This window comes from Caenorhabditis remanei, chromosome V (assembly GCF_010183535.1).
Source record: "Caenorhabditis remanei strain PX506 chromosome V, whole genome shotgun sequence".
Classification (NCBI taxonomy): Eukaryota; Metazoa; Nematoda; class Chromadorea; order Rhabditida; family Rhabditidae; genus Caenorhabditis; species Caenorhabditis remanei.
In genome coordinates, this window is record NC_071332.1 from 2,477,528 (window position 1) to 2,502,736 (window position 25,209).

Genomic DNA, 25,209 nt, shown 5'->3' on the forward strand with positions numbered 1-25,209 from the left:
AGACATTGGATGTGACATTTATTGAAAAATTTTGGAAAAAAAGGAAAAAAGAAAACATTTAAAAAGACGATGAACTGTCGCTGCTGCAGTATCCAGTCATCGGCGAGATCGATTGTCTCCACGACGGATGGGCGGTCTGAAATATTTTTGGTATGAGTTATATATCAATGAAGAGTTGAGATTCCGAGGTGGTTGAGAAAAAAAGTTTATACGAACTTTGGACGTTTTCAGTTGAAATTGCCCAACTTTGAGAGTGTGTCCTGGTAATTCTAATTATCACACCTATTAGGTTTTTAATGGATCCGCCAGATTAAAAATAGATCTTCATTTTTGTAGTTGACAACTTTTTTGTACGGACACTCCCTATCAAGTTATATAAGTGATTTCTCCCTCAAATTAATAATAGTGCAATTTTTGAGCTGCCGTTTTAAAGTGACCATAACTCTCTAGGGAGTGCTCGTACAAAAAAGTTGTGAACTACAAAAATGGAGCTCTACTCTTAATCTATATGATTCATTAAAAATCTAGCTGTTGTGACTATCAAAATGACCATGACACACTCTCAAAGTTGTAGAATTTCAACTGAAAACGGCCAAAGGTCGTAAGCTTTCTAATGATGTATAATAAGTCTTAGTATCACCGTCTTTTGTGCAAGACATGAATTCACTGATTAGCGACTCACCTCTGGAATAACAACCGGCGGCATCCCATAGTATTTCCGCATCACGTCATAATTGCTATGCCAGTTGGTATCCATGTACCGACAGTACTCCTGCCAATAGACATTTTTCAAGTATTCTTCTTGGTGGAATCTCATAAGGTTTTCATTGCAGGACGGCTTAGGGTTTCTTGGGGCCAGATTCCTGGGTTTGTGGGGTGCTCTGGGCTCCTTTGGCTCCTTTTTGACACGTGGAGCCTTAAATTTCGGCTCCTTCTGCTTAGACTTGTACGGCAATGGGACATTATCGTCATCGCCTAGGAGAAGGCTCATCAAGACCGATGTTTGCCTGCGAGGAGCGGTATTCTTGTTGGATTTCTGGTTGGAAACGATGGAGAGTCCCTTCTTGCTATCCGGCTGGGATTCTGAAGCCTCCTCCACAACTTCTTGCTTCACACACCACTTCTTCACACTGCTCACATCTTCACCGATCTCTTGTTTGATGAACGACATCTGGAATATAAAAATCTTTGAAATTATATAAAAAATGAAACAAAAAAGAGGTGCTAACAGGTGTGACTATGTGTGCACTCAAACAGAAATGTCCTATCTGGTTGAGAGCACATCTGGAGCCATGAGCCCAGGGCTCTGAGCCAAATGAGTAAATGATGACACTCACTATACATCTCCTAAATGTTCCCGAAAGTCGAGAATAAGGGGGCGGGGCTTATCTATATGTGGGTATGTGTGTTCTTGGTCCGTATGCCTCTGTGTGTGTCTGTGGGTGGAACAGAAGGACCGGAAAAAAAGTAGAAATTTAAGCCCCGCCCACATGCCAAAAACTTGTTTTGAAAATATCCGGGAAACAAAGTTCCATGGAGCGAATTTTCATCGCGGAGGTTCTCAAAACGAAATTTGATTAAAAAAACTGAATTTCTTGAAAATCTTAAAAATCCTGAAATCTTAAAATTTATGAATTTCCCACAATTTCAGGTTTTTTAAGGTCCTATAAAAAGTTTTAAAACTAAAGTTGAGGATTCTGAATCTGCTTTTTTAACTCATCTAGAACAGACTTACGGCTGAAATTTCCTGATTATGAAATTGCGGGAAAAAAAAAACGTTCATTGGAGCGAACTTTCTTCACAACGGTATTTAGCACAACGGGCGAAAGGTGGTGACTTTATTTAGGGGGAAGGGGCCTAAATTTTTCACAACGAAATCGCTTAAGGACAAAAAATTGAGCTTTATATTCAAGAATTTTGACTTTTGGCACCAAACAGTGTCATTTTTCAAATTTTTTTTTCAAAAACCTCAATTACATTGTAAAACCTGTTTTTTTTAAATTTCCGTCAAAAATGACAGACTTTTATGTCAAATTATATTTATCTGAAAAGCTGAAGACGTGAGGATTCTGAATCTGTTTGAAAAAGTTATCTAAAACCAGAATGAGCCGAGAAACACATTATATTATTGGTGTTGCGCAACACATCTTTTCTCGCCTGTGCACATGTGAGTGTGCATCTGTTGCTCCGCCCCCTATGACGCAATATACTAATCTTCTCACTCCTCTCGATGCGCCAGAGGAGAGTCAATTCGTTTTATGGATATGGTAATGGGTAGGGTTACAAATCATAGGGAATGGTTGGGGGTATCATTGATATATACAACAGACAAATATGGAATAGTTAAAATTTTACAGAAATTCTGCTAAATCATACTTTTGAAAAAAGAATTGCAAAACTGGGATATTTTTGGCATATAAAACAGTCTACACTAATGACTATAATTTTAACAACTTTGACCATTTTCAGTTGAAAACGCCCAACTTTGAGAAGGTGTCATAGTATCACTGATAGTCCCACCAAGAAAAATTTTAATGGATCATACGGATCAGAAATAGAGATCCATTTTTGTAGTTGACAACTTTTTGATAGCTATTCACGTTATTGAGATATGCGCCTTCAAAATTGGTAGCTTACTTGTTGAGACGCAGAGAAATGAGGGTGTCTGCTTCTCTGCGTCTCTCCCTACTGGTGCTTGTCTTCAAAGCCATGTATCTCAAACGCATGAATAACTATCAAAAAACTGTCAACTACAAAAATGGAGCTCTATGTCTGATCTGTATGATCCATTAAAATTTTTCTTGCTGGGACTATCATCAATACCATGACATCCTCTTAAAGTTGGACATTTTCAACTGAAAAAGTCCAAATTGTATATCATACTGAAATTCATAATAAACTTTATAAAAAGATTGTTTGAAGATCTTGGCACCCCTCTACTACTCCTTATCGCTCTCCACCAACTGCTCATATGATATCTGATAATTGTCCAGGATCTGCTTAACTGTCTTTTTCCTCTTTTCGTGTCTGAAAATTCCAAAAATGTATCATCCTAGCATCCCAATTATTTTCTTACTCGTAACTTTTCATACGATTTACACGACCTTGAACTTTTCTCACAGGTAGGCCGAGGTGCTTCGCTATTTCCTTTTTCTGCTCCCCGGTGAGTTGTCCATCGTTTTTCTGGTATTCCTTAGTGATGTATTCGCGTTCGGATTTCTGAAAACAAGAAGGATACTGTATCCTCTGAATCAGAGATTCTGATATAATAAAAGTCTTACGTTCAGTCTTCTCTTTTTCTCAACTCCTTGCAATCTGTAAAAATAAGTGAGTTACATATTTTTACATGATTACCGTATTCTTACTTCTGCGAGTGCCTAGTCAGATAGCTTATACGGTTTTGAACTTTTATCAAGGTGACCCCAAGGTGTTGCGCAATTTTTCTCTTCTCATCAATCGGAACGTGTTCGTTCATTTCCTTGTATTTCAGGTGGATGTAGGCGCGGTCCGCGTTCTGAAAAATGTTGTGGGTCAGGCTTTGAGGTAAGAGGGGGGGGGGGGGGGATCTCACGTTCAAACAGTTTTTTGGCTCCTTTGATTCGGGAAGCGCCATGGAATGGGGCGGAGTCTCTGGCTTGCTCCTCGATCCCAAATTTTCTACTAGGAAACCATCCAAAAAATCTGCTCCAATCAACGACACCGTGATCAAAACCACATCCATTGGTCTTCCTTCCCTCACCGCCACCGCTATCTCACACTTCTTACGGAAATCGTTATCTTCTGGGTAACTTGAAAGAGCGGCCTTGATCTCATCGAGAGGAGTTGAGTTGGATAGAATTTTTGTCAAAATGACGAGCTCGATATACTCCAGATCCATTTATCTGGAATAATTGTTTATGAGGTTTAGGTAGAAAAGGTGGTAGAATACAGCGATATAGTCTGCTCACATCTGAAGGCAACTAGCTATATTCTGGTACCGTGCCGGGCGGTTGTAAATAGAATCGACTAACTAACCGCCGTCGAGTTTTGGCTCACTGTGAGTGGTTGTAAATCTCATTACACCATATGACAGTACGACTCCACCCTTTTTTGGCACCTTGAGCACAGCCTGGCATCTAGTTGTAAATCGAGTCGACTCTCCGCCAAAGGCTCTTGGCACGGTACTAGAGGGTTGTAAATTGTTTTCCGTTAATCTACTATCGGCTTCTGCTGGTGAGGGTAACTGTAAAAGAAAAAATAGATATCTGCTAGTCCTTCTTTGACTTCTATGAGGGAGGCTGTAAACCCAACTTTCGTAGAATATGATTAAGGACTCGAAGACCAAACTACCGTAACCCCAAGACACTTCCAAGGGAGCCGTTACAAGCAGCTGTAATCACAGGCTCCCAAAAAGCATTGCTACCGTACCCCCAGAAAATCCCATTACACATGTCATTCAAGTGTTTTTAATGTGAAAAAATGTCTGCGCCAATGGGAAGAAATAAGGGAGAAGAAAAGAGAGCAAACAAACGACAACAACTTTTTAGGAGAAATTATGTTTAAAAAACTGAGATTGAAAATCTTGGGATCGTTTTTGTGGTACGACATACAAATGGTATAAGAAATGTATGAGATTTATTGACGACAACTTTTTTGGAAGAAAATTGAAAAAATAATAATTGGGTTACTGTATAGGCAGGGGATAACAGATAATAAAATTAAGTATATGTATGTTATCGTTTCATCTTATGGGTACAGTTTCCATGACTAAAGTTCTGAGGAGTTGTTCTTCAATGGGCTCATACTTTGACAGGATCCCTTGAACCGTTCCCTTTCTTTTCGTTTTTCCTTCTCAGCTTGCTCTTTTCTCTTTTGTTGTCTGAAAACAACTCAAAAACAGTGTATTTCCAGTCTTATCAAATTCTTACTTCCGCGATATATCCCTCAAATTGTTCACATATTTATGAACCTTCGACTCGTGTATTCCAAGATGCTCCGCGATTTCCCTTTTTTGATTAATAGTGAGTTTTCTGTTATTTCTACTGTACTCTTCTCGAATGTAGGCGTGGTCAGAGTCCTGGAAACGGAGTATGATTCAAAGCAAAGAAAAATATAGGCTACCTTCAAATTCCTGCTTCTTTCCCCAGCTTGCCTTTGGAGCTTTTGTAGAAAATATGCGCGGTCTGAGTCCTGGAAAAAAATGAAGTGAAATTTTGATAACTTGTTACAGATGTCTCACCTTCAAACTGCTTCGAGACTGAAATGCTCTTTCTATCTGCTCCGCTATAAATCCAGCCACCGCATTTCCTCTATTCAACTCAACCGCAATTCGAATAGCATCAAATGGTCTTTCTTCTCTTACCGCAACCGCCATTTCGCATTTCTTTCGGAAAACGTGATCTACCGGATATTTCGCAATAGCCGCTTTGATCTCATCAAGAGGATTTGATTCCATTAAAATTTCTGTCAGAAGGACAAACTCCATAGTATCGATTTACCTGAAATAGTTGATCTAGGGAAATGAAAAAGTACATATGTATAGGGGGAGGGGGGGGTCTCAACCAAAATTAGCAACAGAGCGGGAAAAAAGCGACCTGCTAGCTGCCTATGGCAAATTTCTGCCGACCACCTGCAAAGCTTATGATCGGCACAGTGCTGCAGAAAGTTGAGGGTCGCAAGAATTATATGAACTGTTCTCTAAACCTCCGTAATTGCTTCAGAAATTCGACAACACTGAGAACTGTCTGCAGAGAGCTGGAACAGTTTGTTATGTACCCTCAGTTTAGGAACTATCTGAAGATGCGTTGCATATGATCGGCAGAGATGATGCAGAAAGTTGCTGTTGTTAGCCGGGTGGTCGCTTTTCTCCCTCCCACCGTATCAAATGGTGCCGGGTAGTCGTAAACGGGATAGGGTAACTTACTATCGACGCAAGCCGGGTGGTTGTAAATTGGGTTGACTCTCTGCCAAGGACTTGTGAGGCTCCGTACTAGGTGGTTGTAAATTGTTTTCCGTTAATCTACTATCGGCTTCCCGCCATAAGCTCGGTGAGGGTAACTGTTAACCCAAATTGCATAGAATATGGTTAAGGACTCAAAAACCAAACCACCGTCACCCCATGCCTTTTCCAAGAAAAACCATGCCAAGACTCCCTAAAAATCATTGCTACCGTACCCCCCAGAAAAACCCATTAGACATGACCTTCAAGTGTTTTTAATGTGGAAAAATGTCTCCGCCAATGGGAAGAAATGGGGGGAGAAGAGGTGAGAGCAAACAAAAGATTCATTGACAACACTTTTTAGGGTGGAAAGTGAAAAAATGACAAAAACAGGGGGAGGTCTAAAGCATCGGAGATTAGGAAATCAATGGGTTGGCTTGAAAGAGGATGGTGCCTGTCCGCAACTAATCAATCAGTGTTGACGACGTCGATGATGTTTGCTGAAAATGTTAATTTCAGATTACCGTAAATACTGTATTATAACGGCACCTGTAATAGAACGGCACCTGTATTATAACGGCACCCCATCTCTACTCAAAATCCCTTAAAATGTTTATCAGGGGATTTTTTCTCGGTTCTGATGAGAAGCAACGTGTTTGGTCACTTCTAGATCAGCAAATAGAAAGTCCAAAAAAGTTTTTTTGTTCAATTTAAACGAGTTTCTGAATCCACAAAATTTCTCTCGGAGGCAGTTGAAAAATATAACGACATGCCGTTATAATACAGTATTTACGGTATGTTCGGTACATATGGGAGCTGATATCCAGGAGGTCCTAATAGGTTTTGATGTCTGTTATGGGGCCTAAGGGCCGTAGGGAGCCGGAGGAAGCCGCTCCGCCTGGCTGTTGCGTCGCGGTCAGGGCGCCTGGAGTCATAGACGATAGATTCCTAGAGACAAAACCGTTGCTTCATGTTAGGCTCAATCATTCAAAGGAGCCGCGACGCATGTATGTTGCGTCACCGATCTCGCTCCGAAATCTCAGATTTTTAAGTTGATGAAAACTGTTTAGTGGTGCTGTATCTTAAAACCATAGTGTCAATACAATAGATTTATGTTGCGATTAATAATGGATGGGAGCCGCTTCTTGCACGGATATGTATGTAGGTTCTCTAGTCAACGAGACTTTCTTTGTTGTACAGTAACTTGGAGCCGTAGAGCCAGAATTGTTACAGTAATAAACTGTCCGAGAGCACCGCGGTTCTGGCTCCCAGGCTACATCTTTTCACATCAAAGAAATTTGTCTAGTAATACAGTATGCTAGAATAGTGCGGCCAGAATGGTGGTTTGGTGGTTTCACAGTTAGCGCAACAAATTGAGGGAGCCGCGTCGCCTGTCTGACGCGTCGCGGTTATAGCATTTGCTTATCAAGTTGGTGGTCCTGAACACCAAGATAGTCACTTTGAGTGTGAGGGAGCTGCGTCGCGTGCTTGCGTAGCGGTTCTGTAGAGCCCATCCCGCTTCAAAACCTACCGTTCTCCTCCTTCTCCTTCTTCTCCTTATCCCATTCCTCCCGAATCAATTCCGCCGCACAACACACCAAAATCTCCGCCACCATTCTCTCCTCCTCCACCACAAACTCATGATTCCCTCCGATACGGAGCACATCCATCGGGCGGTTCTCGAGAATCGCGACGACCATCTGGATATGCGGACGCCATGGGCCAACAGTGGCGATAGTTGCGATTTGGGTTTTCTGATATTAGTTGGAAGTTAGGTGACGGTGAGAGAGAAAGACTCTTACAAAATCGTGGAGAGATATTTCTCCTTTGAGAGCGTAAGCCATCAGATAGACGAAAATTGAGCGCTTTGGGTTAGCCTCCATAATGTGGTGCGTCTGGAAATTCTGAATCACCTGGAAAATTCTAAAAAAGGTCAAAGTTAACAAGAAACTCTAGAAAAAAAAGTTGAAAAGTGGAAAAAGGGGGAAAATGGAGAGTGAGAAAGAGGGCGAAAGAGGCGTGCGGAACGAATGGAGGGGGGGGGGACTGTATGAGTCAGAAGAAACACGGTTTTTTAAATTTAAAAATGGGATTTTATTGATTACAGAAGATTTCAACAAAACTTAAATATAAAACAAAAATCAACAAGGTGATTTGAACAATACAACAAAAGTAACTGGAAACTATATAAAATTGAAAAAAAAACGTTTAAAATCTCGTTGTAATTTAATATCGTAGTAATATAGATATGATATGTTGATGGCTGTAGAAGCGGTAGATTTATTTCGATGGTGACGATGATGTTCGCTTCTTCACGATGGATTCTGAAAAATAACATAGTTTTGTGAGTGTGTGGGTTGGATAAAAACAATCTTGTAGAGAATGATAAAAGCTTCAATATGGTATATTTACCGTTTCTAGACTACTATTTTCAAGAAAGTTATCAACCTTTTCAACCTATTAGCTCAATTAGTCCAATTTTTTGGTTTCTAGCCAAAAATTGAGTTTTGTTGTTATTTTCTTCTTGTCTCTAGAAAGATTATGAAAGCATTAGATTTCTGTTTCCAGGAAAGATATCAGCCGTTTCATTTTACATACTCGAAAGGCGTGGGAGCAGTATAGTGCCCAGTCAGGTTTTCCGGTGTCAAACGGACTTTTGTTGTTGTTTTTTTTTTCATTTTGTAGAAAATGTTTTGAACTCCAAGCCCTTTTGGATCAAAAACTAATCAATTTTTGACTATTTCATCTTGTAGAACATTTCAAGAGCTATAATTTGGTACATTCAAAGTCGCAAAACTCTGATTTTCAAGAAAATTATGCCACCGGGGTCTACGGGCTCCAATAACCTAACACCACTACGCAACACTTGGATTATCCTTTCCGGGTTGCTTTATCAGGCTTTCAATTACACAATTCTTAGTTTTCAATTTTTTTTATCTTGTAGAAAATTTGAAGAGCTTCAATTTCGTATATTTACCTTCTCCAGACTCCTATTTTCAAAAAAGTTATGCCTCCTGCGGCGAATGGGTCTCAATCTACCTACCCGTTTTTCTGACCCTCATTTCCGAGACGTTTTTCAGGCTCCTAACTACAAATTATTTGTTTTTAACTGCATCTTCATATTCCAAATCTTCAATTTTGTATATTGAGCGATGTTCAACTCATATTTTCAAAAAAGTTATGATGTCTCCCGTTTTTAGAGGTCGAATAGCTCACATTACTACACGTCTCAGGCACCATCCGCTCAGGATAGTTTTTTCAGGCTTTCAATTGCAAATTACTCAGGTCAAAATTATCTCATCTAGTAGAAAATTTCAAGAACTTGGATTTGCAGTATTTAGCGTTCCCAGACTCCTATTTTCAAGAAAGTTATGCCTCCTTCCGTCTCCCCCGCCATCTTACTAACCACTAGCGGTTCTCCTTATCCTCCTCTCCCTTGATCATCTCCATAGCACACTCCAACAGAATCCCGGCAATCACATTCTGCACTCCATCAAACTCATGATCCCCACCAATACGAAGAGCCTCGACCGGGCGGTCCTCCATGACAGCCATGAGCATTGCAATGTTAGGTGCCCAGCTAGTCGGCTGCGCTGCTTCGAGCAGTGTGTTCTGAGGAAATTATAGATTTATTTGATGAGATTTCCAGCGTGATCTACATACCAACTGGTTAATTTTGATGTCCTCGTTCAAGACAGCGGCGAAGACGACGATAATGTCATCACAGAAATCGGGGATTTCGGTCATATTGAAAGAGGAGGGAGAAGATTCTGGAATAAGGCGATTTTTGGAAACCGAGGGAGTAAAGGGAAAGCAAAGAACAAGACTATGAGTGACTGAGGGGTCATTCAGATACTGCGGATAGTTAGGAGAAGAAGGAAAAGGGGCGGAGTCAAGAGCTGGTGGCAAAGGAGAGGAGGGGACCAGTGCATCAATGTTGATGGTATTGTCAAGAGAAGAGCATCTGGGATATATAAATAGGTGGAATGTCAGCAAAGATTCAAGAATTTTGTGTTCTGAAGTTTTGGAAATTTTTTGTTCATTTTTGTTTTTTTGTTCCGATTCTCAGGAGTTCATTCTGGGTTCAGAGATCAGGATTTGAGTTTTTTAAATGAGAAATTTTAGATTCTTGATTCTGAAACCTCAAAATGAATGGCACAACAATTCCATGCTCAGTTTTGAAGCAGATTGGCTCATGGCGCATCAACTTTTTAAAGACTTCTCAAGTGTTGCTTAAATCTGAAATTTTTGTCAGAAACCGTATGAAAATAGTCTTTAAAAAAGTCTGCGTTCTGATGTTGTCGTTGTTACAGAATTTGTGATTCCGGATTCCAGACTCTTGGACTCTCGAAAAAAATCATGTCAAATTTTCAGCTTAAAATTCTGAAGCGATTTTAAAACTAAAAATTTCATAGAAAGTGTATTATTCAGAATCACAACTGTCCTGCCCCACCGATGGTTAGAAAAAACGGTAATAGACAATTCGGCGGCACGGAACAGGCCATAACTCGGCTCACAGAAGGATTCATCAGAATTTTATTTCAGATTCGGATTCTACGCACTCCGGAGTATCAGGGGACAAATTCTTGAGTTTTTTGGAGAGGACTTTTCTTGTAAGAGAGGTTAACTGCAGTTTCAGAAGTTTTCGCTATCAAAAATTCAATTTTTTCAATTCTTGACTCAAAAATCACATTTTACTCTCATAGAACCATAAAAACCCTCTAAACTTACTGCTGGCGCATCTTTGACGCGTTATTTCAGCAATTTTGAACCCAAAAATCACTGAAACTCTCCGATCTGGGGCGCCTTTGACGCGTTTTGATTCGAAAAATTGTCATCAAAAAATTCGATTTTCTGCTATTTCAGCTCCAGAAAATCACCGAAAGTCCTGCCTTATGACGCTCTTAGCCCGCTTTTCAATCTCCTCTCATAAGTTGACTTCTTCATGTCTAACTATCTCCGCATATCGTCACTCTCTCTCCTTCTTTCTGTTACTCACACCTCCCATCCGTCTGGCAGAAATATTATGATGACTCGAGTCATCTCTCTGTACCCTCCAAGATCACACTATTTCTCACCTTCCCTCTGCCACCATCATCATCGGCAGACGTCTTCTGGTTGTCGGGGTCTCGATTAAAAGAACAAGTGTGAAGACAATATATTTGCACAACATTGGGTACTAGCTGTGCGGAAGGGATAAGAAGATAGTCATCGAGGGGGCGTCTTTTTCACTAACCGCTCTTCTTTTCCAGATTAATCGGGTGCTGCTTTGATGGGAATTGGTATTGGAATGTGGGTTGGTGACGTGGCAAGAGAAGATACTGTTTGTACAAAATTATATATTGTTTAAGTTCAGGGGATCGGAAGAGGATGAACATCATGTCAAGCTTCAAACTGAAGAATTTTTAAATGAAATCTGACTGGATAGAAAATTTGTCTGACAAGGGAGTCTTTGGAGACGCCACTTTCAAACGATCTATAAATTTGGTCATGAGTACTTTCGACTACGGGGATTGCATTTCTGCAGTCGAAAAAAATGTCTCTCTGAGCCGAGTTATGAGCTCTCAAACTTTTTATATTGTTTAACCTTTTCAAATGGAATTCCAAATCGACAAGTAGTGTACGCAAATTATTTTCATTTTTGTAACGTACAAGCACAGGTAAACCGCAGGGGAACACAGATGAAACCGCGCGGTGGCGTATTGCGGCCGATTTGGAATTCCGTGTGAACAGGCTTAACCATATGAAAAGTTTGAAAGCTCATAACTCGGTTTGCAGGGACATTTAGTAAGTTTTGACTTCAGAAATGGAATCCCCGGGGTCGAAAATACCTATGACCAAATTTATAGGCCGTTTGAAAGTGGCGTCTCCAAAGACTTCCCTTGTGAGATGATTCCAGACTTGAAAGCGCCTGAAATCTGTAATTTGGGCTGACACGCAACTCGCTTCAAATGGAGTATTCTGAGCTTAAAAATATACCAAAATGTAGATCTCGGCGAGTTCTATGTCTGTGACCTACTGCAATATTGTCAATGTGCCGCCGGCTACGATGAACGAGGAAATTATTTTAAAAAATCATTTTAGTCCGACCTATTGACGATTCGACATTTGTCCCGCGACTTAGATCTTCTCAAGATCTACACTTTGGTATATTTTTCAGCACATTACGTCAAGATGACACTTTGATGCGCATAACTTACAATTAGTTTTGCTTTTTACAGTAGAAAATGTCCAACTTTGAGAGTGTGTCATGGTGAAACTGACTGTCCCACAAAATAACTTTTTATAGGATCGAACAGACCAAGAATAGAACTCTATTTTTGTAGTTGACACCTCTTTTGTTTGGACACTCCCTAGCAAGTTACATCTCGACAAAGTAATCTCTCCCTCAAATTGACCCATTTCAGTGGAAAATAGTGCGGTTAGTCTTAAAATGACTATAAAACTCTAGGTAGTGTCCGTACAAAAAAGTTGTCAACTACAAAAATGGAGCTCTACATTTGTTCTGTAAAGTTTATGCATAACTTACTTTGTGGGACAATCTGTCATACCGTAAAACCCTCTCAAATTTGGACAATTTCCACTGAAAACGGCCAAAGTTGGTATCCTATTGAGCGGTACTGTAGATCTTCCCAAGATTTACATTTTGGTCTTTTATCTGCAAAATTCTGAGTCAATTCTTATAAAAACTACTTCTCTTCTGCTTCCCAGAATCTACAGTAGTCAATGAAGAGAAAATTAATATTTTATTTATTCTTTCAAAATAGACGTACGTGAAGACGCGTGGAAGGGTCAACGGGGATAAAAACGAAGAAAACGACACGTGGAAGATTTATGAATCGTGGAAACTGTTTTAATAATATTTATCAAGCGAAGAAATGTGTGATGGGTGAAAAAATGTTCTCCTTTTTTCAGATCATACGGATTTTGCTCGGAAAAATTAAATTTATTAGCTGATTAGAAAAATGGGCTTTTTGAAAGGTAGGTCATATCATTTTCCTTATCCCCGTTATTTGCAGATCACACTTTCAACAACCGCGCTCTATTGAAACCTTCTATTTTTTTCTATTTTCACCTGCTTCGATAGAGCGTGGTTGAAAATTCCTCACTGTTTTATTAGCACTGCACGCTTCTTTCAACCGCGCTCTACCGAAACCCAAGAAAATAGTGTACGAAATTGAGAGACTCGGAGAAAAAGAGACATTTTTCAAGGGGATTTCGGTGGAGCGCAGTTGTAAGAACGGTGCCGTGAATTTCAGTTTTTCATGATGCTACCGTATTCATCGTCGTAATTGTCGTAATTGTTATCTGTATCTAGTTCCAAATGGTGATGTGTCCTGTGTTACATGCAACAAATAAATCCTGTGAGTGTGTCAATTTTCCAGGTGCTGCTCTTTTTTTCAGATCTCCAATTCTTCAAGCTACAGCAGTCGTCGAAGTTGTGAAGGACAGATTCGAATGAGCTAAATACTGTGAGTGAAGAAAATCCTAGACCTACTTCTATTATTCTCGCGGGTTATTGTGAAACGGGAGACATTGAGGATATTAGCGGAGACGCAGACACACGCCTATTCTGTGCTAAGAATCAATAAGATTCTGAAAACCTGTGACCTTTTTTATCCACTCTCCAATTTCTCGACACTTTTTATTATCAAGTATGCCCATGCTACAGTTTTAACAATCGCGCTCTACCGACCCTGAGTGAGAGACAGTTTTCCAGCGGATTACTGTAGAGAGTGTTATGATCCTTTTTCTGTCTTCCAGCTCTCATCGAGAGTCACCATCCAGTTCTAACAATTCCTCTTTTTTTTAAATTATCACTTCTCTATGTGTTCCCGGAATCGCCAAATTAAAAATTATCCCACGTACAGTCAACAGGATAAAGAAGAGAGGTGAGTCTTTTTTCTTTAATTTTCAGATCAAAAACTAGAGCCAGAGAAGAGAAAGCAGAGAGTAGAAAAGGCGATAGGAGAAAAAATGACGGGACGGCCGATTTTAGGAATGAAAAATTATACTTCTAGAAGTTTTTCCGAAGAAATACCTTTTAGAATAGAACGATTTTGATGAAAACCCCATTTTTAAGAGAGAAAATCTACCAATGAGTGCGATAACTAGAGTAGAAATTGAGAAATTTTACTAAATAGATGCTTTTCATGTTTTGTGGCTGAAAATCTGAAATTTCAGATTGCTGGAGAAGTGAATCGTGTCATCAGATGATAATTCTGCTTCTAAAATACTTTCTATCATTAGAAATACTCAAAAAGATTGAAACTAAACCTAGCTGGCTTCTAGAAGACATTTTCGGTTAAAGCTCTCCAAAAAATTTGAAAAAAGTGACAATTTCTAGAAAAATGAGACTATTTTTTGACTTTTCTTGAAACAATTTATATTCAAAAGATGTATTAGAATTTGAAATGTCTTAGAGCACGTTTTGGTCATCCGATTCCTCACTGGAATCCGCTAATTCGGTGAGACGACGTCATCATTCATCATCACGTCATCATCACGCCGCCCGTCGTCAAATCGATCGATTCTTAGCGAATTATTGAGCAGATGAGCAAAGAAGAGCAAGATTATGAGAATGAGCAGCTAATTAACTTGACAAAAACTAAATTAAAGCATTCTGACAAGTTAAGAAATGTTGAATTACTTTCAGAGACACCGGGAAACAACCGACGGCGACGGGGGACGACGGGCTTCACGAAATTGGCTGAAATCGAACAGAATTGGAGATGTCGGACAAGAAGATTAGATGAAACAGAGAGTTTAAAACCTAACACTGTTGCTGCTCGCTAAAATATTTTGAAGAAATCACGAGAAAATCAATTTTTATCTTAAAAAATCGAAAAAAAACTGAAAACTTAGCGTTTTTGGTGATGAAAATGCTTGTAACTCGGTCAAAATTCATCGAAATTTGTTAATTTTTTTTGTAAAATGATTAGAAAGATATGGCCAATGTTTATATTTAAGTAATCCCACTGATGAGACAGTCTGGCGCCTGCCATTTCGAAAAGTTAATTGAGCAAAGCCAAAATTTTGAGCAAATTCTGTTTTTCGCAAAATATTTTCAACTTTTATGAGAAATAATATGCAAATCCTTATTCATAGGAAACTCAATCTGCTTTAAAAGGTTTATTCAATAATAAATTTCAGCAGGAAACACTTTTTTCTAGTTTTTTCCGAAAAAAATTTTTTGTCACAAATTTTTTTTTTCGAATTTTTTCGAATTTTCGAAATTTTTTAAAGGAAAAGGAGATGGAATCGTTTTCATATTTGGCAAACTTTTGAGAATCATCTTTTCTTTTTAAAATTATAGCAGAAACTAAGAGATTTAGAAGCTTTAGATCTCATTTTGTGATGGCGAAACGAGGAAGAATCGATTTTCAGTGCTTTCCGCGTTTTGAGGTAATGATTTGTTTCAGATAAGCAAGATACGACAGTTTTAAAACTGAAATGACATAGAAAACTTCTTAAAATTGTACGGGATGCATGAAATAGTCAAAAACGAAACGATGCGGATCCACTGAATCATCAGGAAGAAAAAACATCGCTTGGGAACGAGTCCGATGACGGATTGGCTCGTAACTCGGCGGAAACTTCAAATTTTTCTAACGTTTTTGAGTGTGAATTCAAGCTTTAACTGTGTTTCAGCTTACTGAAAACATAATATTGTTGTATCTGTTCACCTGCTTGCGGTAACTCAAAAAGTTGCTGTGGCGCGCCGGTTTGTTTGACTTGCATGCTCTGGAGGGTCCAGCGTGAACAGATGAACAGATACAGCAATGTTATGTTTTTAAAAAGCTGAAATACAGTTAAAGCTTGAATTTACACTCAAAAACTTCAAAAAAATTTGAAGTTTCCGCCGAGTTACGAACCAATCCGTCATCGGCCTTGTTCCCAAGCAATGTTTTTTTTCTTCCTGATGATCCAGTGGATCCGCATCGTTTCGTTTTTGACTATTTCATGCATCCCGTACAATTTTAAGACGTTTTCTATGTCAATTCAGTTTTAAAACTGTCATATTTTGCATATCTGGAACAAATCATTATCTCAAAACGAGGAAAGCACTGAAAATCGATTCTTCCTCGTTTCGCCATCACAAAATGAGATCTAAAGCTTCTTAATCTCTTAGTTTCTGCTTTAATTTGAAAAAGAAAAGATGGTTCTCAAAAGTTTGCCAAATATAAAGACGATTCCATCTCTTTTTCCTTCAAAAAGTTTCGAAAGTTCGAAAAAAATCGAAAAAAAAATTTTATGACAAAAATTTTTTTTTCGAAAAAAACTTGAAAAAAGTGTTTCCTCCTGAAATTTATTAATGAAAAAACCTTTTAAACTAGGTTTACTTTCCTATGAATAAGGATTGGCATACTATTTCTCATAAAAATTGAAAAAATTTTGCGAAAAACAGAATTTTCTCAAAATTTTGGCTTGGCTCAATTAACTGTTCGAAATGGCAGGCGCCAGACTGTCTCATCAGTGGGATTACTTAAATGTAAACATTGGCCATATCTTTCTGATAATTTTACAAAAAAAATTAACAAATTTCGATGATTTTTAACCGAGTTACAAGCATTTTCATCACCAAAAACGCTAATTTTTCATTATTTTCGGTTTTCTCCAATTTTTGTGATAAAAATTGGTTTTCTCGTGATTTCTTCAAAACATTTTAGCGAGCAACAACAGTTTTAGGTTCTAAACTCTCTGTTTCATCTAATCTTCTTGTCCGACATCTCCAATTCTGTCCGATTCCAGCCAATTTCCTGAAGCTCGTCGCCCCCGTCGCCGTCGGTTGTTTCCCGGTGTCTCTGAAAGTAATTCAACATTTCTTAACTTGTCAGAATGCTTTAATATAGTTTTTGTCAAGTTAATTAGCTGCTCATTCTCATAATCTTGCTCTTCTTTGCTCATCTGCTCAAAAATTTGCTGAGAATCGATCGATTTGACGACGGGCGGCGTGTTGATGACGTGATGACGTCGTCTCACCGAATTCGCGGATTCCAGTGAAGAATCTGAATGACCAAAACTTGCTCGAAGAGATTTCAAATGCTAATACATCTTTTGAATATAAATTGTTTCAAGAAAAGTCAAAAAATAGTCTCATTTTTCTAAAAATTGTCACTTTTTTCGAATTTTTTTAAGAGCTTCAGCCGAAAATGTCTTCTAAAAGCCAGCGAGGATTAGTTTCAATCTTTTTGAGTATTTCTAATGATAGAAAGTATTTTAGAAGCAGAATTATCATCTGATGACACGATTCACTTCTCCAGCAATCTGAAATTTCAGATTTTCAGCAAAATAACATGAAAAGCATTTATTTAGTAAAATTTCCTAATTTCTTCTCCGGTTATTGTTCTCAATGATAGAATTTCTGTCAATATTTGTGTTTTTGTCAAAATATTTCTATTTTGAAAGGTGTTTCTTCGGAAAAACTTCTAGAAATATAATTTTTCTTTACTCAAATCGGCCGTCCCGTCATTTCTCCTCCTCTCGCCTCGTCTAATCATCCCTTTCTCTTCTCTGGCTTCATTTTTTGATCTGAAAATTAAAGAAAAAAGACTAACCTCTCTTCTTTATCCTGTTGATTGTTTTTTAACCCAGAGAAATCGTTTTAGCGCGGAGAAAAAAATCGAATTCAAAGCGCCGCGCTTTCTTCAATCGCTGCGAGACCCTCGACATGGGCTACTGTAGAGGAAGGAAATACGAGTTAAATTTGATTTCGAAACTCTTTTTTCCTTTTTTCGCGGCGATTTTTCTTCTTAAAATGATGATTTTCTTTAAAATTTTAAGCTGAAATTTTCTTTACAATTTTAAATTGAAAAATAAATTTTCAGAAGAGACGGCCAAAGGGCGTTGTGAAGACTAGTTGAGTTGTTTCCAAAACATGCATTTTCTAGTTCTTGTATAAAAATGTTTGTGTTAGTTTTTCGTCACTGTTTTCTACTTTGTGAAAATCTGAGTCATAATCAAAAAAATTAGAATTTAGTGAGAATTTTCAGGTATGGCGAACGACGAGAACGCAGGATTCAATCACTCAGTAAATTCTCGTGAGTTTTGAAACATTTTTCCGAATGAAAATATGTTTTCAGCATTTCACCGTTTCATTCGTCCACCACCAGCACCGCCACAGCCACGGATGCCACCAATCAATTCACCACCAATTGTGGTCCAACCCGGAGGTATTTTTTTTAAAGAATTTAACGTTTATTGATGTGTTTCGAATCACTATTCACTCATTTTCCTCCAAAACTCGGGTTTTTCTCATTGAAAAATTCTATAATTGAGGATTATGAGGAATAATTCAGGAAAAAACAAAGATTGTTTTCAGCAGAGATTGCCGCTCCAGCCGCTCCAGCACCGCCAAGGATGCTCTCACCGCCGAATGTCGGACATCCCGGAGGTATTTTTAAGAATTTAACGTTTATTGATGTGTTTCGAATCAGTATTCACTCATTTTCCTCCAAAACTCGGATTTTTCTCAATGAAAAATTCTATAATTGAGGATTATGAGGAAAAATTCAGAAAGAAACAATGATTGTTTTCAGCAGAGATTGCCGCTCCAGCCGCTCCAGCACCGCCAAGGATGCTCTCACCGCCGAATTTCGGACAACCCGGAGGTATTTTTTTAAAGAATTTAACGTTTATTGATGTGTTTCGATTTAGTATTCACTCATTTTCCTCCAAAACTCGGATTTTTCTCAATGAAAAATTCTATAATTGAGGATTATGAGGAATAATTCAGGAAAAAACAATAATTGTTTTCAGCAGATCTTGTCGCTCCAGCCGCTCCAGCACCGCCACGAATGCTCTCACCGCCAATTTTGGTCCAACCCGGAGGTATTTTTTAAGAATTTAACGTTTATTGATGTGTTTCAAATCAGTATTCACTCATTTTCCTCCAAAACTCGGATTTTTCTCATTGAAAAATTCTATAATTGAGGATTATGAGGAATAATTCAGAAAGAAACAATGATTGTTTTCAGAAGAGATTGTCGCACCAGCGCCGCCATTGAATTCTGTTGAGAACTCTCAATCGACTTCCGATGAATTCAAAAGTCGAAAGGAGACTCGTAAATACTGTAGTCATTGCAAGAAGCATGTCGATTCTTACGACGACCACATCAAAGAGTGCCACCCGTAAATAAAATCTCGGCCTTTCTTTCCTTTTCTCTCGAACCCTTCAATATATTTTTTGTTCTGTTATCTAACTGTTCATTCCCGTAATCTTGCTCTTCTTTTCAAATGCTAATTCCTATAATCTTTCTCTTCTGTCAGAGATTCATTTCGAATGATATTACACCTTTTGGATATAAATTTTTTCAAGAAAAGTCGAAAAATAGACTCATTTTTCAGTCAATTGTCAATTTTTTTTTGATTTTTTTGGAGAGCGTCAGCCGAAAATGTCTTCTAGAAGCCAGCGAGGATTAGTTTCAATCTTTTTTGAGTATAACTAGTGTAAGAAAGTGTTTCAGAAGCAGAATTATCATCTGATGACTTGATTCACTTCTCCAGCAATCTGAAATTTCAGATTTTCAGCCACAAAAACGTGAAAAGCATTTATTTAGTAAAATTTCTCAATTCTACTCTAGTTATCGCACTCATTGATAGATTTTCGCTCTTAAAAATGGGGTTTTCATCAAAATCGTTCTATTCTAAAAGGTATTTCTGCAGAAAAACTTCTAGAAATAAATTTTTCGTCTTTTAAATCGGCCGTCCCGTCATTTTTCCTCCTATCGCCTCGTCTAATCGTCATTTTCTCTTCGCTGGCTTCAATTTTTGATCTGAAAATTAAAGAAAAATCACTCACTTCTCTTATTTATTCTGTTAACTGTACGTGGGATAATTTTTAATTTGGCAATTCCGGGAAAACAGAAAAGTGATAATTAAGAAAATGAGGAACTGTTGAAATTGGAGACATCTTGATAATACATCTGATTGGTGACACTTGATAAGAGCTGGAAGACAGGAAAAGGATCAAAACACTCTCCACAGTAATCCGCTGGAAAACTGTCTCTCACTCAGGGTCGGTAGAGCGCGATTGTTAAAACTGTAGCGTTGGAATACTTGATATTCAAAAGTGTCGAGTAATTGGGAGAGTGGATAAAAAAGGTCACAGGTTTTCAGAATCTTATTGATTTTTAGCACAGAATAGGCGTGTGTCTGCGTCTCCGCTAATATCCACAATGTCTCCTAGACTGTCCTCTCACAATAACCCGCGGGAACAATGGAAGTAGGTCTAGGATTTTCTTCACTCACAGTAATTTGATCGAATCCATCCCTCATAACATCGACAACTACTGTAGCTTGAAGTATTAGAGATCTGAAAAAGAGAGAGCAGCATCTGGGAAAAATGAGTCACTCACAGGATTTGTTTATTGGATGTAACACAGGACACATCACCATTTGGAACTAAATACAGATAACAACTACGACAATTACGACGATGAATACGGTAGCATCTGGAAAAACTGAAATTCACTAATCTCTTTGAAGAAAAAAAGTTGGGTACTATTAGGTCGGCACCGTTTTGACAACTGCGCTTCACCAAAAAAGCCTCTTGAAAAATGTCTCTTTTTCTACGAGTTTCTCAATTTTGTACATTATTTTCTTGGGTTTCGGTAGAGCGCGGTTGAAAGAAGTGTGCCGTGCTAATAACACAGTGAGGCTTTTTCAACCGCGTTCTATCGATACAGGCGTAAATAGAAAAAAATAAGATCTCGATGGAGCGCGGTTGTTATAAGTGTGATCTCCAAATAACTACCTTGTATAAAGTCCATTGACTTGAATAGTTACTCTAATCAGCTAATAACTATAATTTCTCCCAGCAAAATCCGTATGATCTGAAAAAAAAGCTTTTTGCACTTACCACATTCCTCCGCTTGATAAATATTATTAAAGCATTTTCCACGATTCATAAACCTGACACGTGTCTTTCTCTTTTCACGCATTTTCGCGTACGTCTATTTTAAAAACTAAATAAAAGATTAATTATCTCTTCGCTGACTTCTGTAGATAATGGTTTTTCTTTAGTTTTTCGCTTAAAAACGATTTTTTCAACATTTTTATATGAAAAAGTCCTTTTTAAGTGAAAAAAACTAAAGAAAAAAAATTTTCTGACTAGGGAAGGATCCCGAGGCGAGATGGAGTTACAGGTCGAGACATATATCACTAGAACCAAAATTTTGCGCTAATTTCAAATCTCACGAAAGAGTTATTCACGTTTTTGTGGCTTCTCAGTGCAAAAATGAGCATTTTCAAGATTCCCAAAATTAACGTTTTTTTTTTCATTTTAATTTAATTTTTTTGCTCTGTACGTATGAATTTTTGTAAAGTTTCTTAAAATGTCAGAAATGACGCCTAATTGGGTATAATATAAAATTCTTACAAGGAAATGACCCTGAGTGTGACCCCAGTTTCTCGCCGAGGTTTTCACCAAAGATAGGCCTCACCGAGACTAGAACAACACTATATGATTTAGGTGCAACAAACTCGTTTCAAGCGAATGGCAAACATTTTTCATTTTTTTCGAAATTTTTTGGTCGAGTCACTTTGAGACATAGTAACTTTGTTCATATTGAAGGATTTCATAAAATTCAAAATGTTGTGAAAATGTGAAGATGTGGGCTACAAAAAAGCTATCTGAACTATTTTACCAAAACTGAAACCTGGGAAGATAAAAATCAAAACGTGAAAATTGTCAGTACTCATGAAATCAGAAAGTAGCCATTTTCGAAAAAAAAGGTCTCGGAGGACCATGTCTATTCAATTTCCCGTGTTGAGTGAAGTACACATACATGTTCAAATATATGCCTCACCTTTCATTTTGGAGACTTATTTTCAATTTTTTAAGATTTAAAGCCATTTCCACGTATCCCTATACGTTCGAGTTTACTACTGAAAAACGCAAAAACATAGATCTTGGCGGAATGTTGTTAAAACATGTCAAAACACAGTTTTCAAAAACCAATATCATGTTTTGATAACTCTATGATCCCAGATAAACCGAATGCAACCATTAATTTTTTACGATATTCGTGTATACATGGAAATTACTTTAAAAGTCGAAAAATTGAAAATAAGTCTCCAAAATGAAAGGTGAGCCATATATTTGAACATGTATATGTAATTTACTTAACACGGGGAATCTAATGGTCCGCCAAGACCTTTTTTTCGAAAATGACCACTTTCTGAATTCATGAGTACTGACAATTTTCACGTTTTGATTTGTATCTTCCCAGGTTTCAGTTTTGGTAAGAAGGTCCAGTTAGCATTTTTGTAGCCCACATCTTCACCTTTTTACAGCACTTTAAATTTTATGAAAACCTTTAAATTGAACAAAGTTACTATGTCTCAAGTGACTCGACCAAATATTTGGATATCTACAACATGTCCTTGTTGTAGATATCCAAATATTTTTCTGTGTGTGATGATTTGAAATTCGTTTTAAAAGTTTGTGTCAGAAAACATATGAGAGCTTGTGAAAATGTTGAGTAGGGTATCACAGAGGAGTGACCTTTTTCAACTTTCTTCAGTTTTTTATAACAAGGAGGAGTATGCATTAAAGAATACATTTATTAAACGTAATACTGAAAAAAAAAACAGTAAGAAAGTGAGGGATCCAATAGATGTATGGTCAGGGGGAATCAACAGATCTCTATAGAGGATCTCAACAGTGAAGATTAATAAAAAAAGAGAGGGAGGGAGAGAATGAGAAATTTTTTCAGACAAATGATACAAAGACAATCATATTAAACATCAGTTGGTTACCGTCCATTTTGAAATAAATTGTACCAGTGACTCCATCGTTTCTCTTGATATTAATTCCACCTCGCATACGGAATACTTCATTTCTAGCACTGAAAATTGTCTTTACAGGGTGGATAATAAAAAGTTTTAAAAAAAACGTTTTCAGAGTTCAAATATACCGTATCCGTATAAGATTTGATTTACAAAAGAAATTCGAACTAGGATTCTTTAGTTTTGATACAAACAACTTACGTTCTGCCATGTCTGATCACGTCAACATTATTTACTTCATGGGGTAGATTCAAAATGACGTTATATGATTCCGGGTCTTTAACTGGAATTCTGAGACGTTCAAGATGTTGATGGGAGTCCATAGACATCCAGCTGAGAAGGAATGTATTCAATTCTAGGTTGGTTATACTAGATTTTTTCAACGGTGCACTATGTCTGTGAGGGTACTGTGCCATGTTAATAAGGTTGATGCGAAATTTCAGTTGAGCAGATGGATCATCGCAATTCATCCAATCAGTTTCTTTTGTTATCAATTTTGACTTTCTCATCATTTTGAAACTACAAAAACTACAAACAGACTCATCTTTGTAGTTCCCACACATTCCATCTCATTTGACTACTCAAATTGTGACAATTGGTTCCAATGACCTTCCCAGATCTCTTCTCTCCATGAGCCTCTTTGTAGGAGGCCTCCTCAGTCTTCTGCACTACATTCTCTCTGTCTTACCTTCAGTTACTAGCATCGAGTCGTCTTGGTTATTGATTGATTTTCAAATGGACAACATTCCGAAACCGTTCCCTCTACTCCGTCTACCTCGTCTTGTCTTAGATGAAGTTTTTATCATGATGAGGCCATTCGAATTGTAAGTTGTAATTCTAATTTTCTATGATCTCATTGTTTTCTTTTCACAGAATCAATTTCTCAATGGCTTCTTTGAAATCGAAAATTGTTATGAAGTGTTTTTTGAGAACGAATGGAAACTTGAAGTATTCCATAGAAGTAAATACACACGAAGAGCCAAAAGTTTCCATTGTAATATCAAAGACTTTCTTTGATCAAAGAATGACATCTGAAAGAGAGAAACACAAAAAAGAGGAGTATATTGTAACCCGAGATGGTTTTACAGCCGATCGAGTTTGGATATATTCGGAAAATTTAATTAGTGACTGGATGAAACTGTTCCAGACAGTATCGGAATTATTCAATTTTAAACGTCGCGTGGTCTTTTTCCGTCCTGACACTTTTCCAGATCAGAACAAATCAATAATTGACTTTATTAAGTCTCAAATGCCAATAATCAATACTTGTTCAGTCAATGGAGAAAAAGAATATGATGATGATGTGGAATATTTTCTGGAAAATGTTGATGTGACTGAAAGTGTAGAGTTACATTCAAGACTCACTAATGAATTCCAAGCGAAAATCGATAGGCCTCTCGAAAATATTTCGATTGATTTTGGAGATTGGCTAAATTACAACCAATTTATCAAATTCAAAAGTTGTGAAATAGCGTTGAAAAAATCTAGTATAACCAACCTAGAATTGAATACATTCCTTCTCAGCTGGATGTCTATGGACTCCCATCAACATCTTGAACGTCTCAGAATTCCAGTTAATGACCCGGAATCATATAACGTCATTTTGAATCTACCCCATGAAGTAAATAATGTTGACGTGATCAGACATGGCAGAACGTAAGTTGTTTGTATCAAAACTAAAGAATCCTAGTTCGAATTTCTTTTGTAAATCAAATCTTATACGGATACGGTATATTTGAACTCTGAAAACGTTTTTTTTTAACTTTTTATTATCCACCCTGTAAAGACAATTTTCAGTGCTAGAAATGAAGTATTCCGTATGCGAGGTGGAATTAATATCAAGAGAAACGATGGAGTCACTGGTACAATTTATTTCAAAATGGACGGTAACCAACTGATGTTTAATATGATTGTCTTTGTATCATTTGTCTGAAAAAATTTCTCATTCTCTCCCTCCCTCTCTTTTTTTATTAATCTTCACTGTTGAGATCCTCTATAGAGATCTGTTGATTCCCCCTGATCATACATCTATTGGATCCCTCACTTTCTTACTGTTTTTTTTTCAGTATTACGCTTAATAAATGTATTCTTTAATGCATACTCCTCCTTGTTATAAAAAACTGAAGAAAGTTGAAAAAGGTCACTCCTCTGTGATACCCTACTTAACATTTTCACAAGCTCTCATATGTTTTCTGACACAAACTTTTAAAACGAATTTTAAATCATTACACACAGAGAAATATTTGGATATCTACAACAAGGACATGTTACACATAAACCAAAGTGATCCGTGTGGAGGCGGGCCATAAATGCGGTCGGAGACAGACCCGCTCCTGAGAAAATCTTCCCTAACTGGCTAAAATGTGTGAATAAACGGCTATAAGTGTGAGGATGAGCGATGCGACAACAGAACACAAGTTTTAAGACAATGACCAATTTATTACGAAAGATTTAGATAATTTTAAGAGAGATAATTTGAATATTAGAGAAGCGTCCTGCTG

The 25,209-nt window shown here is 37.7% G+C and overlaps 8 protein-coding genes across 8 annotated transcripts; 2 read left to right on the forward strand and 6 right to left on the reverse strand.

Annotated features, from left to right (window-relative positions):
- Positions 1-58: 58 nt before the first annotated feature.
- Positions 59-1,171, reverse strand: GCK72_016893 (uncharacterized protein; the record flags this gene model as incomplete). The annotated part of the gene is made up of 2 exons (XM_003104378.2): positions 59-136; positions 683-1,171. The coding sequence occupies 2 exons, from the start codon at positions 1,169-1,171 to the stop codon at positions 59-61; spliced, it is 567 nt and encodes a 188-aa protein (XP_003104426.2).
- A 1,768-nt stretch (positions 1,172-2,939) lies between these two features.
- On the reverse strand, positions 2,940-3,877 carry GCK72_016894 (uncharacterized protein; the record flags this gene model as incomplete). Its single annotated transcript, XM_003104345.2, has 5 exons — positions 2,940-3,027; positions 3,077-3,219; positions 3,282-3,315; positions 3,366-3,514; positions 3,572-3,877. 5 exons carry the CDS (start codon positions 3,875-3,877, stop codon positions 2,940-2,942), a joined length of 720 nt encoding a protein of 239 aa, XP_003104393.2.
- An 869-nt stretch (positions 3,878-4,746) lies between these two features.
- On the reverse strand, positions 4,747-5,464 carry GCK72_016895 (uncharacterized protein; the record flags this gene model as incomplete). The annotated part of the gene is made up of 4 exons (XM_003104332.2): positions 4,747-4,858; positions 4,908-5,056; positions 5,101-5,169; positions 5,219-5,464. The coding sequence occupies 4 exons, from the start codon at positions 5,462-5,464 to the stop codon at positions 4,747-4,749; spliced, it is 576 nt and encodes a 191-aa protein (XP_003104380.2).
- A 1,973-nt stretch (positions 5,465-7,437) lies between these two features.
- GCK72_016896 (uncharacterized protein) lies at positions 7,438-7,800 on the reverse strand (the record flags this gene model as incomplete). The annotated part of the gene is made up of 2 exons (XM_053731758.1): positions 7,438-7,671; positions 7,720-7,800. 2 exons carry the CDS (start codon positions 7,798-7,800, stop codon positions 7,438-7,440), a joined length of 315 nt encoding a protein of 104 aa, XP_053580671.1.
- A 1,525-nt stretch (positions 7,801-9,325) lies between these two features.
- GCK72_016897 (uncharacterized protein) lies at positions 9,326-9,664 on the reverse strand (the record flags this gene model as incomplete). Its single annotated transcript, XM_003104411.2, has 2 exons — positions 9,326-9,529; positions 9,581-9,664. 2 exons carry the CDS (start codon positions 9,662-9,664, stop codon positions 9,326-9,328), a joined length of 288 nt encoding a protein of 95 aa, XP_003104459.2.
- An 8,248-nt stretch (positions 9,665-17,912) lies between these two features.
- Positions 17,913-19,052, forward strand: GCK72_016898 (uncharacterized protein; the record flags this gene model as incomplete). Its single annotated transcript, XM_053731759.1, has 6 exons — positions 17,913-17,958; positions 18,001-18,090; positions 18,240-18,311; positions 18,457-18,528; positions 18,677-18,748; positions 18,895-19,052. The coding sequence occupies 6 exons, from the start codon at positions 17,913-17,915 to the stop codon at positions 19,050-19,052; spliced, it is 510 nt and encodes a 169-aa protein (XP_053580672.1).
- A 3,579-nt stretch (positions 19,053-22,631) lies between these two features.
- GCK72_016899 (uncharacterized protein) lies at positions 22,632-23,037 on the reverse strand (the record flags this gene model as incomplete). Its single annotated transcript, XM_053731760.1, has 2 exons — positions 22,632-22,767; positions 22,910-23,037. The coding sequence occupies 2 exons, from the start codon at positions 23,035-23,037 to the stop codon at positions 22,632-22,634; spliced, it is 264 nt and encodes an 87-aa protein (XP_053580673.1).
- Positions 23,038-23,443: 406 nt separating this feature from the next.
- Positions 23,444-24,641, forward strand: GCK72_016900 (uncharacterized protein; the record flags this gene model as incomplete). The annotated part of the gene is made up of 3 exons (XM_053731761.1): positions 23,444-23,532; positions 23,582-24,364; positions 24,506-24,641. The coding sequence occupies 3 exons, from the start codon at positions 23,444-23,446 to the stop codon at positions 24,639-24,641; spliced, it is 1,008 nt and encodes a 335-aa protein (XP_053580674.1).
- Positions 24,642-25,209: the final 568 nt, after the last annotated feature.